Genomic DNA, 17741 nt, shown 5'->3' on the forward strand with positions numbered 1-17741 from the left:
AGCAACTATTTAAACATAAAAAGTGTCCAATGCTTTTTTGGAGACAAGTTCAATGACAAAGAGTTGCACCTGATTTCATTGTGATCGTGCAGAAAATGCAGATCTTTTGTGGTATTTTAAAGTTAGCGTTGTGCATAGCTCGCCGTGTTTTGACTTTGCTGCTGAAACGACTCTAAAGGCTGCCCCAAAGACTTCTGGGTAATTGAGAGTCGTATTGTCAGTACAAACGTTGTCAATTAGAATATGAATAACTTAAAAATCCATATAAAATCTTCTATTTCCTCCACCATCACACTTAAAGCAAGTGTAACTAATCAACATGAAAGTAATGAAATAAAACTGTTGTTTTATTTCACTTTTCCTGAAAATGTTTCACAGAAATGCATTAAAATCAGCTCCAAATTAGCTTGTACTATTTTTATTTTGATATGGTTATTTTTTGTGGTTATTGATCCATAAATCTGACCTTTTTATTCTTTTATTCAACACGTGATTATGAACGATATTTTATTGCATGAGAAGTTTAACCGACCCCTCTTTAGATGAAAACGGGGCGTGGCGGTGGCAGAGCCGTTAGCGCCGCCACCTCACAGCCAAGGACGTCCCGGGCCTTTCTGTGGGGTTCCGCGGTCGCCCCGGAGCTGGGTCAGGTCCCGGGTGCTGCTGCTCCTGACGGGTCGCCCCAAAGACACCGAGCGACGGGGGGAGGAGTCAAAAAGTGCCCCTTAATAAAGCAGCTGGTGTGTGTGTGTGAGATGCACTGAGCGGTTCATGGTCGGCCGCTGGTGCTGGTGTTTGGGTGGGAGGTTTGCAGATAAACAGCCACATGTGGAATGACTTTTTTTTTATTGCGCGATTAGTTTTTCAGACAAGACTTCTCCCCGAAACATCAAAACAAACAGCAATGTACAAAACAGCAACACATCCTTAATCTTTTGCCATAAACATAAATTTAATAAAGAGGTGGGTGAGAGAGAGAGAGCGTACAGAACCAAAAGAAATATATAGGTAAGTTTAGGACGTCGAGTGGAGATTTTTGAGATGGTGTTTAACATTTCCGGGGGGAGGGACTTCGAAGCCAAAATAGAAAGCACCATTGTCAGGTTAAAGTTCAGGGAAAAGGCCTTATTTTCATCAAAGAAAAAGAGAGAAAACAAAACAGGATTTGAAGGGGTTTCCAACGGGACACAATAGGGTCGTTATCACAGTTTTCAGACATTTTTACCAACTAAAAACATCGGTGTAAGCACTATTTTAATCATGCAAGTACTTAGTAAACCCTCCAGTACACAGACAAAATATACTTCAAGAAAAACTGAACAAAAAGGAAAAGGAAACTGTCCAGCGATTGACACAAAGCTCGGTTTATAATGTGAGATCCCTATCAAAAATAATATGCAGGTTTTACTTTCTTATATATCTAAAGTGCAAGTTTTTATTCAATGCTTTTTGTTAAGTAGAAAAAGAAAGGAAACAGCAATATGTCGTAGGTATTTTTTGTTTCTTTTTTTGTACATGTTTTGTCCTCTGAAATAAACATTAGCGTCCAATATAACAAACCATATATTTATATAATATTTACTTGTATATACACGCACACACACGCACACACAGTTTAAAATATTTTCCAAATTACAACATAGTATCCCTAATGGGGAGGTGACATGGGATATGTTCTTTGTGCATTGACCCCACGTTTAAAGGGACGGCGGCGTCGCTTTGTGACGGCGCGGGCCCAAGACAGAGTTAAGGAGACAATCCATTCACCGTTTGTTTTGTTCAGGTATTTAAGGATTTCTGTCACTTCAAAGGAGAACTAGAGGAAAGTCTCGCTGCTGAAACAAGACATAAATTAGGTTAATTTGTCGAAAGAGTTCAGTGTTAATGTGCACCAACAGGTCAACACTGCGGCTTGGAAACGGCGTTGTTTGTAACTCGTTTGTCGTCGAGATAGAACTGGGGAAAAGGAGGCTTCAGTGAATGCGTCGCTTCCAGAAGGAGGTGAATGTCTGATCATTCTGACTGAGTTTGGAGAAGGAGAAATGAAACAAGGAGCTAGGAGACGAGGATCAGGGCCAAGGAACCTTTTTTGTCTGGAGTCCCACCTAAGCCTCGTCTTTGAGCATCAGCTAACTCGGGTTTAAGAAATTAAATCTGTTAATTATTGTAGTATATTGTTATTATTAGTCGTATATTGATGTCCATACTCCTTCAGAAAAGTCCTACAAAGAACTTTAGAATACTATTCAATTAAATCTGAAACCATTCGTACTGGTAAGTGAAACAAGGAGCTAGAGACGTGGACTAGGAAACGAAGAGCAAGTAAACAAGGTTAGGAGACGAGGAGTGAGGGGACAGAGTTGGGAGACAAGGAGTGAGAACACAGGTGATAAAAGGAGACGACGAGGAGAGGACACAGGCGCTAAAGGAGACGAGGAGAGGACACAGGCGCTAAAGGAGACGAGGAGAGAACACAGGCGCTGAAGGAGACGAGGAGAGGACACAGGCGCTAAAGGAGACGAGGAGAGGACACAGGCGCTAAAGGAGACGAGGAGAGGACACAGGAGAGAGGACACAGGCGCTAAAGGAGACGAGGAGAGAGGACACAGGAGAGAGGACAGAGGCGCTAAAGGAGACGAGGAGAGAGGACACAGGCGCTAAAGGAGACAAGGAGAGGACACAGGCGCTAAAGGAGACGAGGAGAGATGACACAGACGCTAAAGGAGACGAGGAGAGAGGACACAGGCGCTAAAGGAGACAAGGAGAGGACACAGGCGCTAAAGGAGACGAGGAGAGATGACACAGACGCTAAAGGAGACGAGGAGAGAGGACACAGACGCTAAAGGAGACAAGGAGAGAGGACACAGACGCTAAAGGAGACAAGGAGAGAGGACACAGACGCTAAAGGAGACAAGGAGAGAGGACACAAGAGATGAATAAGAGATTTGGCAACAGGTTTGTAGTAATACAGTATATTTATATTTATATTATATCCACTTGACTATTAACTTCTTGTTCAAATCCATCAACTTAAGCCCGGCCTTTTGCTCTTTCCTGCTTCTCCAAACGTTGCCGTTAGTTACCGTCCCGTACGCCCTCAATGATCCGTCATCGACCCGCACCTTTTACAAACGCGTCTCCGTCCCTTTAAAACACCCAGAATCCACCATTGTTAAACGTCTACCATCTTTGTAGTTCTGTACAACAAGAGTCGCCGGTACAGTTCTCGGTCCGCGGTTTCGAGGGTCCGAGTGTTTGGCCGCGATTGGCCCGAGGGATCCGCACGGGCCGACCAATGAGAGAGCGAGGCTTTACGAATCGAGCGCAGATTTTGGTTGGGCCGCGGCTCCGGTGGATGCGCGACGGCGACGGCGAGGAACTGGGGGACGAAAAGACTACAAAGACGCTGTGCGAACGTGCGCCGACAGATAAAGCGGCGGGATTATAAATACCCACGTTAAATTACAAATACTCACGTTATTGTCGTTTGTGTGTTTTTTTGGTAATTGCGCCGTTCTTGTGGTTGTAACGGAGGATAATTCGCGCCTTGTAATCGTAATCGTCCGATATTTGCATTTGTTTTTGTCTTAAATCTCCAGCACGAGCCGGTTTATCGAGCTTTATTTTCTCCTCTGCTGCTTCAGGAGTTCAGAATAAAACAGTAACAATAATGTCCATAGACTTATTTTTAGACTTCTGTTGTGCAGAAGAGCGAAAAGTAAAGTCAGATTGAGTTATTTTTTTGGGGGAAATGATCAAAATCAGCCAATCGAAACATGGGAAGGGCTTTTTGTTTGCACTGGGCTGTAATATATCAAAATATCGATAATAAACTGAAATTAATGAGGTTTTGGACAAAAAATCTGATTGAAAATGCTACTGAACTTCCATTAAAAAGTAACTTAAATGATCCTTTTAAATTGTAGGTTTGTGTCTGCGTTCACGGCAGTTTTGATCACTTTTTTCAATAATTTAAACTAAAAAATGCACAAAACTCTTAAAAATCTTGTTAAAGTTTGGGATTAAAACTAAATTTCGACAAAAACGACTAGTATTTTTCACTCCCGCTTTTTACTTGCAGACATATTTCAGTACACGTTTTGTAACTTTACTTTCACTTTTGTACTGCGTGTACTTTTGCTTCCGTCGCCTCTCGGTAAAACATGATCAAATTGGTGTTAAACTGAGCGTTTCAATCCAAAAAATGTAAAAGAAACCATGAAATATGAACAAAAAATAACAAATAATCATAAATGTGCGGCCTGAATGTCGGCGCCCGGTTTCTCGCCGATACGCGCCCGGTTTCTGGCCATTACGCGCCCGGTTTCTCGCCGTTACGCGCCCGGTTTCTCGCCGATACGCGCCCGGTTTCTGGCCATTACGCGCCCGGTTTCTCGCCGTTACGCGCCCGGTTTCTCGCCGATACGCGCCCGGTTTCTGGCCATTACGCGCCCGGTTTCTCGCCGTTACGCGCCCGGTTTCTCGCCGATACGCGCCCGGTTTCTGGCCATTACGCGCCCGGTTTCTCGCCGTTACGCATCCAGAGGAACACGTTATGGAAGTCCAGTTTTGAGAGATCGACTCGTGTTTCGCGTGAGGAGGTTCGCCGTTGATACCGTCATCGTTTTGCAGGCGGTCGCCAAACAAACAAACAAAAAAACGAGGAACGGGCGACGCGAGGCTGTAGCTATGGCAACACGTTTGAGTCGGCAACAAGCGTCAGTCGGAACGATCAATGAACGTGCGGAATAGAAACCTTTTACGCGGCAAACGAAGCTGGATGTTAGCGCCGCGGTGCCTTTGAAGCATGGATTTAGCCAAAACGTGTCGATTTTAGTCAATGACACAGGATTAAAAAATAAATAAATCGTAGAGCTGCAAAATTAAAATCAACTGAATAAAAATGTGCAAATCTGATTGTTGTGTTCTTTGTTTTCTTTTTAAAAATTGGGATACGATTATTCTCGGGCAGCCACAAACGATGAATCCACTTATCCATTTGTCGTTTGAGATTTTTACTAAATTTGACCCAGATGACGTCATGTTTACAGACAAAATAGGTTCTGGTTTGTTTGTTTTTCAACAAAAACACACAATTTGCACGTTTCCTGTGACGTTTTGACGCAATAACATCACATGTTTTGGAACGACCATAATGTCATTTCTAAATTTGTTGACGATTATTTCATTCACGGATCACCTGCGACTGGTTGAATTATCTCGTTTCCGCCCGAGATTTTCAACAAAAATTGATTCAGCCGTCTAGAATTAGCAGTTGTACGCGGTCATTTTGTATTTTTTTTTCCTTTTGCACAACGAAGGTCATTCGCGAAAAGTTTTGAATGAAGAGAACCTCACTCTTTAAACACACAAAGCTTCTCGACCGGTGCGACGTACGACCGACCGATTATTGCGCCACAAAAACAGCTCGACGACGGCCGGAGTGACTCGCCGAATGCGCGCGCGGCTTGTTCTTTGTCTCGTAAAAAGGCTCCGTGGAGTTTTCCACAATAGCTACAGCCGCACGGGGGGAGAAAAAACAAAAACTAGCAACAAAAACACGCAAATTTAGTCCACAACAGACACTTTTCCGGAGCCACTGAGGACGGCACGTGGCTCAAATCACACCACAGAACGACGCGGACGTTTCCCCGGTGCGTTGGGCGTCGTCGTCCCGGTGACTCGCTTCTCAGAATGGGCCCGGCTCCAACGCGCTTTTACGCCTCTTTACGTCGTTTGTGCGCCTCGACTTCAAATCCGGGAACGAACTTGAATCTCGCTCCTTTTTTTTTGCAAAACTACATGGAAACTAACATGGACCCTCATAGCAGCTTATCAAATAAAACAAAGTGCGTCGTGTCAATAAGATATAAGCGCTCTATTTATTTATATATATATATACTTTTTCTTTTTTTTGGCTATTAAGAAAAAAAATGAACAAATATATTTTTGTTAAGTTTTGCATTTCCAGTTACACTTGTGCACCTGCAGGAGGCGCAGTTCAATGTGCCTAAAGCTAAAAAGCGCTAAACATTTTGGGGCATAAGTGCTTCATGAGGCTGAAGCTGCAGCGGGATGATCCTGCACTTCACCCTTGTGGCCGCTAGAGGGCGCACCACTGGTCTGCCCTGACACACAAGCTCAGACGGGTCAGATAAGGTCACTCGCTTGGACACATCTGACCACGCGATGGACTTAAGACGGCTAAATCTAAAGGATGATCTGGTTCAATTGGGAATTCAGGAATGAGGAATGATTTGGGGATTCTGTCTCGTCGTCGGTTATTTCCCCCGTGAAAAAACAAAGATGGTCCTTATTTTAGTAAACTTAAACCATCTGCGCCAAACGCCAAACAGACGTGTCCCGGCTCCTCTGCCCCAAACACACGGCACCAAGTCCACAAAGTCTCCCAGGAGAGACCGGTCCTGATCCGGGTCCTGATCTGGACTAAAGTGTTGAACAGTTCACAGTTCCACTCCTCCTCGTGCTTTCGGACGGCCCCCATCAAAAGCCTGTACAAGTCCGTTCCTGTACACACAGATGCAGTGCCGAAGCAATATTGCACACTAAATGAAAGGTGCTCATCTCGTCGGGAGTCGAGCGACGTGTTTTGGACTTAAGAAAAGCTCTGATCAAAGTAATGAAACGTGGTGAGGCCCCGTTTGCTCTCGGGGCGTTAGCACCATAAAGAGCCTGCTCCGCTCAGGACATGAACCTCACTCAAACCTCTCCTTGTTGCTTTGTTTCACATCTTGGTGCATATGTGCAAAGCCACCCGTATCCTGTCCATGTGAATCTGAGACCCTCCTGGAGTCCCGCGCTCAGGGCAGTCTGCCCCAGGGCAGCTCTGGCAGAGCGGGTCTGGGGCAGTTGGTGTTGAACTGCTGCTGAAGCCCTGCAGCACTGACCCAGAGGACCTCGTGAGCCGTAAACGAGTGAGAATAAGGCACAGGTCGTAATGACGAGGATGCCGCTGCGCCGCCGTCTCACCTCAGTTTGGATTCACCCCCCTCCCCCCAGGAACCCCCCCACCCGCCCCCCTGGAACCTCCCCCTCCCAAGGACCCTCCCCCCCAGGACCCACCCCCTAGGACCCCTAGGAACAAACAAAACAGAAAAACCCACAGAAAACGTGGGCATCTTAATAAGGATCTTTTTTTTTTTACAGCTGATTCACAAAATCATAATTAGTACATCTAAGTTAGCACTTTTTTTTCATTAGGTTTATACGGACATGGTGCAAAGGGCTGATATTTAATAACTTGAGACGTTGTCCTGTCCGAGGCAGAAGGCTCTTCATCTAAATGCGTGAAGCTCTCAGGCTAAGGTCAAATTAAAGTAGTTGATGAGCCCGCAGCATGCTACAGGCTGCAGCCTCTGCACCTCACACCTCTCATGTCACATTTGGTTTCATTTAGTCCATATTATACTCTTCTCGTTGTGCTGATGTGAAATATTTGTTCTATATTTATATAATAGACTCTGGTTTGTTTAAATTCATTCTTGGGTTCTACCCCTTTAAAACCTTACACTTTCCCAAATAGCTTTGATGTGTGCAAAATCTGTTGGATAGAGATAGAAACACTCTGGTCATTGTCAGTAAATCAAGTAGAAACAGTTCGTATCTTACAGTTCCGTTAGCAGCGGCTCATTGTGAGTGCGGGTTGTGGGAGACATCCGGTAATGACGAGGAGACAGCGGTCTGTCCGTGGAGGTTGTGTGGGTGATTCCCTTCAACATCTCTATTTTACAAAGTCACTTTGAGTCCGTTTGATCCGTGCTCGGAGCTCGTGGTCAGTCGTCCTCGCCCTCGTCGCCGCCGCCGCCGCCGCCGCCGCCGTGACTCTCCGGCATCAGATCCGAGGCCCGCTTCTCTCGACTCCGCTCCTGGATCTTCCGCATCTCCTCCGCGTACTTACTGAACGTGTGGCCGAATTTGGACCAGACCTTGCAGGGCACCGTGATGGAGTTCCGGTAGGTGGGCTTCACCTCGCTGACCCGCATGAACACGCCGTACTTGTTGGAGCCCACGTCAAAGAAGAAGCGCTTGTTGTCCACGGTGAGAGACGTGCCCTCCGGCAGCTCCGCCGGGTCCTCGTCCACGCCGTAGTCGTCGATGAGTTTGGCCAAAGCGTCGCGGAACTCGATGAGCCCCTGCGCCGGGAGCGCGATGGTTTGGCCCTGTGCGCTGCCGAGCCCCGGCCCCCGGTTAACGGTCTGCCGGATCCTCAGGAACCGCCCCCTCTGGTTCTCCTTCAGGTCCATGTAGTATTTACGGTTCTCCCGCACCAGGAACTCGCTCTTGAGCGCGCGCCGCGGCTCGTCCTGCACCAGGTCCGGGTTGGACGGGCCCAGCTGGGCGTAGTGCTCGATAAAGTCCCCGAGGTAATCACGGAACTCCACGGCCACCGACATGGACAGCGTCAGGCGGCTCTTGTTTCCCCCCGCGCCGACCTCGGCTATCTTCAGGAAGCGGCCTTTGACGTTCTGCTTCACGTCCAGGTAGAAGCGCTTGTTCTGGATGTCGACGCGCTTCGACGCGAGCTCCTCGGTGTCGTGCTGCAGACGAGACAGGCCGCCCATCGCCCCCGGAGGCAGCGGGCCTGCGGGAGGCCCTCCGTGGTCACTGCCACTGTCTCTGTCCGCCATGATGCTGCCTCCCTGCTTTACCTTCCACCGTCTCCTGCCTCTGCAACCTCGACTGTGTCAAACACACCGCTGTCTCGCGAGAACACGCGAGAACGCGCGAGAGCAGAGGAAAATATGAAACCGTCGGTGCTGGTGTGATGCGGCGGTCCTCCCACGTGAGCCTGCACTGAGCTGCGTTCAGCAGCGAGCAGCTCCTACAGAGCGGCTCATGGAGCGGCTCACGGAGCAGATCCGTGGAGCGGCTCACGGAGCAGATCCGTGGAGAAGCCTGAGAAACTGTGTTTCACTTCTGCTCGTGGCGCATCAGAAATGAAAGTTAAAGTGAGACTGAAAGTGAGAGCTTTAAAACACGTGTTATAAACGTGTCAGTGCCGCCATTGTAAAAACATTGTTATAACATCGTTTTATTTTTATTGGTGTCAGTCACTGCGTTGCCAACTTCATTACAAATTGCATCATGCTGCGTTCACTGACTCTCAGCTTTATGTCACTGACTCTCAGCTTTATGTCACTGACTCTCAGCTTTATGTCACTGACTCTCAGCTTTATGTCACTGACTCTCAGCTTTATGTCACTGACTCTCAGCTTTATGTCACTGACTCTCAGCTTTATGTCACTGACTCTCAGCTTTATGTCACTGACTCTCAGCTTTATGACACTGACTCTCAGCTTTATGTCACTGACTCTCAGCTTTATGTCACTGACTCTCAGCTTTATGTCACTGACTCTCGAGCTTTATGTCACTGACTCTCAGCTTTATGTCACTGACTCTCGAGCTTTATGTCACTGACTCTCGAGCTTTATGTCACTGACTCTCAGCTTTATATCACTGACTCTCAGCTTTATGTCACTGACTCTCGAGCTTTATGTCACTGACTCTCAGCTTTATATCACTGACTCTCAGCTTTATGTCACTGACTCTCAGCTTTATATCACTAAGTCAAACCCAAAAGAAACAAACATAAAAACCATTCCCATTAAAAACGTAGTTTGTAGTAGTTAATTATCATACTAAAAGTGAATCATTCCAGGCAGCTTGCTTTAGTTATGAACACTTTTACTACTTTATTTCCTTTTGACCTCATTTAGGCTGAAAAACTGATGTTTCAAACAGACATTTGTTGCTTGCGTTTTGACAGGTTTAATCTGTGCAGTTTTGGTCAGCATTACAGAATGTGACTGTGACATACATTTACATAAACACTACATGAAGGGGCTTCCCTGTCTTTGTTGTATTCCAGCACCATGGACAGCTCAGGTGCCCAGCCCAGTCTCTGGACCAAAGGAGGATCCAAGAGTCTGAAACACTGCTGCCATTAACTTCATCTTTGTCACTGCATGTTCTTAAAAGAGACCTGATCAAAACTCTACTTTCATCAGCTTTTACCCCTCTAATAAATGTGTTCATCATCATTCATTCGCACAAAGTCGTATTTTAAGTGATTCATGAAGTTGTTTTAGGTCAATACTGCGCTTTACAATTAACAAAATGTAAAAGAATGATCTATATATGTTCTTATTATTATTAAGTGATAGAAAAAGCGTAATATGTTTTTTTTATTTCAAAATATGATTAGTATATCCGATTTTTTCCCTATTTACAATTTAATACGTTTAGCAAACAATACAATTTTGATAAGATCTGTCATTTAAAAAAACGTATTTAAAACAGAATAAAACCTAAAATGAAACCTAAAATGTTTTTTTAAGAAAGTCAACAAACTAAATGAATACTAATAAATAATACAAATCAATAAATGAATACAATAGATTGTACAATATGAATGGCCGATTCAAGATCAATTTAATATTGTTATACTGTGTGCTCTCTGTGGCCCTCAAGTGGTGAAATGTGGTAAATGCAGAAACACTAATGCTGAATCAGACTTCCACGTTTGAGTGAAATGATGCAACTGTTCACTACGTGGTCTGGAGCACGAGTATTTCATTTCAAACCAATCCAAACGATAAAAGCTACAGTTTCATTGAACGAAATGTAAAGAAGAACGAGTCGAAGTGAAAGAAACTCTCAAAAGATCTACTTAAGCTGCAGGAGGAAAAACAAATGCCTCTAAGGTTTGAACAATAACATTTCTTAAGTAGTTTGTTTATTACAAGACGGCAACAGTTTTGAGAATAAACCAAAAGCTACGCATTTGAGAGCACAATTATCCCTGTTATAGACAATATTCACAACACAACTTTTGGTGTGGACTTTTTAAATGTTTTTTGTTTCTTGTAAATGATGTGGGACGAGCTGCAGTTGCAGGACACTTCATTGGAAGCGTAAATGCGTCTTCTTTGTTTCAGCACCACGGACAGCGGCGGCGCCCCTTTGGCCTGCAGGACTTTAGGGACTTCCTGAAGACTTCCTGGAGCCTCACAACCCTTTCAGAACACACTTTGTTCGTTGAAATATCGAACTGAAGGTAAAAGTAATGTGTGTGGGATTTAGTTTGACATTTGGGGAATGTCTTGGCTGCAGTTCAGGGGCAGGTGCTTTCGAGTAGGAACCTTTTTAGTACATTTACAACACTGCTTTCGTTAAGAAATATGTTTTAATTAATTCTCAGATTTAGACAAACTGCACTGAGCCGCAACAGAAATGACTTGGACACTGTGGCTCCAAAAGGTAAATCCTAAATAAGTAAATCAATGTGAATGATTATGTTTTATTATAAATTTCATTGTTAGTTTAAACTTTTTGTGCAGGTTTACAGTGCACAGAAAGTAGGAAGAGAAGGGGAAGAGACTTGTTACTTAGATATTTAAATGTTCCACGGTATATTTAAATGTTCCACAGTATATTTAAATGTTCCAGTATGGTTAAATGTTCCACAGTATAGTTAAATGTTCCAGTATAGTTCAATGTTCCACAGTATAGTTAAATGTTCCAGTATAGTTCAATGTTCCACAGTATATTTAAATGTCCCACAGTATATTTAAATGTCCCACAGTATATTTAAATGTTCCACAGTATAGTTAAATGTTCCAGTATAGTTAAATGTTCCACAGTATATTTAAATGTTCCACAGTATAGTTAAATGTTCCAGTATAGTTCAATGTTCCACAGTATATTTAAATGTTCCACAGTATATTTAAACGTTCCACAGTATATTTAAATGTTCCACAGTATATTTAAATGTTCCACAGTATATTTAAATGTTCCACAGTATAGTTAAATGTTCCACAGTATATTTAAATGTTCCACAGTATATTTAAATGTTCCACAGTATATTTAAATGTTCCACAGTATATTTAAATGTTCCACAGTATATTTAAATGTTCCACAGTATATTTAAATGTTCCAGTATAGTTAAATGTTCCACAGTATAGTTAAATGTTCCACAGTATATTTAAAAGTTCCACAGTATATTTAAATGTTCCACAGTATAGTTAAATGTTCCAGTATAGTTAAATGTTCCACAGTATAGTTAAATGTTCCAGTATAGTTAAATGTTCCACAGTATATTTAAATGTTCCACAGTATATTTAAATGTTCCAGTATAGTTAAATGTTCCAGTATAGTTAAATGTTCCACAGTATAGTTAAATGTTCCACAGTATATTTAAAAGTTCCACAGTATATTTAAATGTTCCACAGTATAGTTAAATGTTCCAGTATAGTTAAATGTTCCACAGTATAGTTAAATGTTCCAGTATAGTTAAATGTTCCAGTATATTTAAATGTTCCACAGTATATTTAAATGTTCCAGTATAGTTAAATGTTCCACAGTATATTTAAATGTTCCACAGTATAGTTAAATGTTCCACAGTATATTTAAATGTTCCACAGTATATTTAAATGTTCCACAGTATAGTTAAATGTTTCACAGTATATTTAAATGTTCCAGTATAGTTAAATGTTCCAGTATAGTTAAATGTTCCACAGTATATTTAAATGTTCCACAGTATATTTAAATGTTCCACAGTATATTTAAATGTTCCACAGTATAGTTAAATGTTCCACAGTATATTTAAATGTTCCACAGTATATTTAAATGTTCCACAGTATAGTTAAATGTTCCACAGTATATTTAAATGTTCCACAGTATATTTAAATGTTCCACAGTATAGTTAAATGTTCCACAGTATATTTAAATGTTCCACAGTATATTTAAATGTTCCACAGTATAGTTAAATGTTCCAGTATAGTTAAATGTTCCACAGTATATTTAAATGTTCCACAGTATAGTTAAATGTTCCACAGTATATTTAAATGTTCCACAGTATATTTAAATGTTCCACAGTATAGTTAAATGTTCCAGTATAGTTAAATGTTCCACAGTATATTTAAATGTTCCAGTATAGTTAAATGTTCCACAGTATATTTAAATGTTCCAGTATAGTTAAATGTTCCACAGTATATTTAAATGTTCCACAGTATATTTAAATGTTCCACAGTATATTTAAATATTACACAGTATAGTTAAATGTTCCACAGTATAGTTAAATGTTCCACAGTATAGTTAAATGTTCCACAGTATATTTAAATGTTCCACAGTATATTTAAATATTACACAGTATAGTTAAATGTTCCACAGTATAGTTAAATGTTCCACAGTATAGTTAAATGTTCCACAGTATAGTTAAATGTTCCACAGTATAGTTAAATGTTCCACAGTATAGTTAAATGTTCCACAGTATATTTAAATGTTCCACAATATATTTAAATGTTCCACAGTATATCTAAATGTTCCACAATATATTTAAATGTTCCACAGTATATTTAAATGTTCCACAGTATATTTAAATGTTCCATAGTATATTTAAATGTTCCACAGTATATTTAAATGTTCCACAGTATATTTAAATGTTCCACAGTATATTTAAATGTTCCAGTATAGTTAAATGTTCCACAGTATATTTAAATGTTCCACAGTATATTTAAATGTTCCACAGTATATTTAAATATTACACAGTATAGTTAAATGTTCCACAGTATAGTTAAATGTTCCACAGTATAGTTAAATGTTCCACAGTATAGTTAAATGTTCCACAGTATATTTAAATGTTCCACAGTATAGTTAAATGTTCCACAGTATATCTAAATGTTCCACAATATATTTAAATGTTCCACAGTATATTTAAATGTTCCACAGTATATTTAAATGTTCCAGTATGGTTAAATGTTCCACAGTATATTTAAATGTTCCACAGTATATTTAAATGTTCCACAGTATATTTAAATATTACACAGTATAGTTAAATGTTCCACAGTATAGTTAAATGTTCCACAGTATAGTTAAATGTTCCACAGTATAGTTAAATGTTCCAGTATAGTTAAATGTTCCAGTATAGTTAAATGTTCCACAGTATATTTAAATGTTCCACAGTATAGTTAAATGTTCCACAGTATATCTAAATGTTCCACAATATATTTAAATGTTCCACAGTATATTTAAATGTTCCACAGTATATTTAAATGTTCCACAGTATATTTAAATGTTCCACAGTATATTTAAATGTTCCACAGTATATTTAAATGTTCCAGTATAGTTAAATGTTCCACAGTATAGTTAAATGTTCCAGTATAGTTAAATGTTCCAGTATATTTAAATGTTCCACAGTATATTTAAATGTTCCAGTATAGTTAAATGTTCCACAGTATATTTAAATGTTCCACAGTATATTTAAATGTTCCACAGTATATTTAAATGTTCCACAGTATATTTAAATGTTCCACAGTATATTTAAATGTTCCACAGTATATTTAAATGTTCCACAGTATAGTTAAATGTTCCAGTATAGTTAAATGTTCCACAGTATATTTAAATGTTCCACAGTATATTTAAATGTTCCAGTATAGTTAAATGTTCCACAGTATAGTTAAATGTTCCACAGTATATTTAAATGTTCCAGTATAGTTAAATGTTCCACAGTATATTTAAATGTTCCAGTATAGTTAAATGTTCCACAGTATAGTTAAATGTTCCACAGTATATTTAAATGTTCCAGTATAGTTAAATGTTCCAGTATAGTTAAATGTTCCACAGTATATTTAAATGTTCCAGTATAGTTAAATGTTCCAGTATAGTTAAATGTTCCACAGTATATTTAAATGTTCCAGTATAGTTAAATGTTCCACAGTATATTTAAATGTTCCAGTATAGTTAAATGTTCCACAGTATAGTTAAATGTTCCACAGTATATTTAAATGTTCCACAGTATATTTAAATGTTCCAGTATAGTTAAATGTTCCAGTATAGTTAAATGTTCCAGTATATTTAAATGTTCCACAGTATATTTAAATGTTCCAGTATAGTTAAATGTTCCACAGTATATTTAAATGTTCCACAGTATATTTAAATGTTCCACAGTATATTTAAATGTTCCAGTATAGTTAAATGTTCCAGTATAGTTAAATGTTCCACAGTATATTTAAAAGTTCCACAGTATAGTTAAATGTTCCACAGTATATTTAAATGTTCCACAGTATAGTTAAATGTTCCACAGTATATTTAAATGTTCCACAGTATATCTAAATGTTCCACAATATATTTAAATGTTCCACAGTATATTTAAATGTTCCACAGTATATTTAAATGTTCCATAGTATATTTAAATGTTCCACAGTATATTTAAATGTTCCACAGTATATTTAAATGTTCCACAGTATATTTAAATGTTCCAGTATAGTTAAATGTTCCACAGTATAGTTAAATGTTCCAGTATAGTTAAATGTTCCAGTATATTTAAATGTTCCACAGTATATTTAAATGTTCCAGTATAGTTAAATGTTCCACAGTATATTTAAATGTTCCACAGTATATTTAAATGTTCCACAGTATATTTAAATGTTCCACAGTATATTTAAATGTTCCACAGTATATTTAAATGTTCCACAGTATATTTAAATGTTCCAGTATAGTTAAATGTTCCACAGTATATTTAAATGTTCCAGTATAGTTAAATGTTCCACAGTATATTTAAATGTTCCAGTATGGTTAAATGTTCCACAGTATAGTTAAATGTTCCACAGTATATTTAAATGTTCCACAGTATATTTAAACGTTAAATGCAAGTTGCTTCTAGTAAAAATACCTCATCACAAAGTTGGGGCTGTGGCAAACTTCATTGTTTTAATATGTTTTAACACTTCTCCAAATCGAAGACAAGGATAATAATAACATCGCACTTATTTAAGGTTGATATCATTTCACTCGATCTTTCTTATGTCAGATGTGACTCCACTGGGACCTTTAGTCGTTTCATTTGCCTTTTCACTTATAACATGTTACTTCCCCGCACACAGTAGTCTTTTGGCTAAATCTGAATCTTTTTAAGGGTTTTTTCAGTGCCACGCCCACTTTTAGTCGCATAATCAACGCACTGACCGTTACTTTAGTCAGCCGCAGACGCTATTGCACCAACAGGAAGTAAATGATCCTGTTTGCTACAAAATAAAAGCTACATAATAGTGACGTTATAAAATACGACACGTATCATTGCATTTCAGCAGCTATTTTTACCTGAGATTTAGTTGATTGGGGAAGATGTCATATTATAAACAGAACATAATGCCAGAGTATTAGTGTAAAATGTTAGTAAATGAATAAATATAATTCCGGATTTTAAATGTTTTACAACTAGATTTTCCTTTGCCTTTAACAACGAGGTTTGGTATCGTTTCTGAAAACCTGACCATTTTAATCAACGTCCTGCAATTTTTCTCTTCACCTCATCAAGATGTGGCCCTTCATAGAACATTTTTCATGTTTTAATTGACCTTGTTCTCGTGTTTCAGGTCGAACCCAAGACGAAGGGCGAAGATGACACAAAAGAAGAGGTGAATGCTGATCGAGGAATTCTTTGTGAGGATATTCTGATGCACGTTTAAACACATCTTTAAAGTGTGTTAGAATGAGAGAAGTAAAATTCCATATTCCCTTAATCAAGTAGTTATTAAGACTTAATAAACCTGTTAATTATGAATGAAGTCTTTGGTTCCGCTGTAATGAAGCTAATTGAAGCTCGGTTACCCAATTATCAAACCACGATAGTATGAAATAGGTTTAAATACCTTTGTAACTCATCCATAGCGCTCTCAAACTCTTTCACGTGTATTTGTCTTCAGCCGAGTTCAGGGCTTCAGAACAAAGTTTTCAGATGGTAAACTGAAGCTGGGATTGACCTCCCAAACTCGGCCAATCAGAGCGCTGCTTTCGACTCTTACAAAGCGCAGAGGTCTCATTTAGTCACAAAGTGCTACTTTTACAATGCACTCTTTTGGGGGGGGGGGGGGGAAACATACAGTTCAAGTTTTCTCTGTCGCCATGGAAACAGAAAGCGTCATTACTCAACACCAAATGTGACTGTTGAAAGGACTTTTAAGTCTTAAGTTTATTATAACAATGGAAAGATTCAAAGTTTTTTATGTTCTGTTTTGTAAGTTATCCTTTATTTATAGATATAGTGGTGACGTCGTGATCTTAACCTTCAAATTGTTATACAGTTTATTGCATTTGATCACTGCTTGAATTTTGTACAATACAATGCAGTAAATGTCGATTATATCACTGCTAAACTTGTAAAAAGCTGACGGTTTGCTTCATGTTTTAACAGTGCTGAGAAAACGTTCAAATTATGCAATTATGGTATATAAGGGAAAGAAAAAGGGGTAAAATAATTCCATTAGTTTTACAATGCTAAAAACAGATTTATTTATTTATTTGCAGATTGTTAGGCAAAATAATTTAGCACTATAAATACAAAAAAATGCTAAATGTGCCTTTTTCTGGTTATGAAGCATGTGTGCATCCCAATTCATAATATAATGGATTATGTTGTTAGAGCAAAGTGATCAGATTATTTTTACTCAACTCAGTAAACCACAGTGATTTTCTTCAATAATGCACTTTATTCATAAACATGCAATTCCATTCACCATATTTTAAGGTTTATCGGATAAAAATATATTTCAAAACTCAATGTACAAGAAATAATTGTTTGACCAGTCGACAAATCAAAAATCTTGCTGAAAGTTGACTACTAAAAACAATAATTAGTGACAGCGTCGACATGAACTGTGAACATGTGAAATGTGCCATAACCCGCAGCTTATGCCATATCAGAGTATCGATATCGATCTCAT

At 39.5% G+C, this 17741-nt stretch overlaps 1 protein-coding gene across 1 annotated transcript; it reads right to left on the reverse strand.

Annotated features, from left to right (window-relative positions):
- Window positions 1-7098: 7098 nt before the first annotated feature.
- purab (purine-rich element binding protein Ab) lies at window positions 7099-8734 on the reverse strand. Its single transcript, XM_072439908.1, has one exon. It carries the CDS (start codon window positions 8646-8648, stop codon window positions 7794-7796), a length of 855 nt encoding a protein of 284 aa, XP_072296009.1. The 5' UTR covers window positions 8649-8734; the 3' UTR covers window positions 7099-7793.
- Between the last annotated feature and the right edge of the window lie 9007 nt (window positions 8735-17741).

Source organism: Eucyclogobius newberryi, unplaced genomic scaffold, assembly GCF_026437365.1.
Source record: "Eucyclogobius newberryi isolate DKJ021-1_F unplaced genomic scaffold, fEucNew1.0.hap1 SCAF_11, whole genome shotgun sequence".
NCBI lineage: Eukaryota > Metazoa > Chordata > Actinopteri > Gobiiformes > Gobiidae > Eucyclogobius > Eucyclogobius newberryi.

Excerpts from the sequence above, each read along its gene's own strand:
- purab (XM_072439908.1), bottom strand. The coding sequence starts at position 8,648 with ATGGCGGACAGAGACAGTGGCAGTGACCACGGAGGGCCTCCCGCAGGC.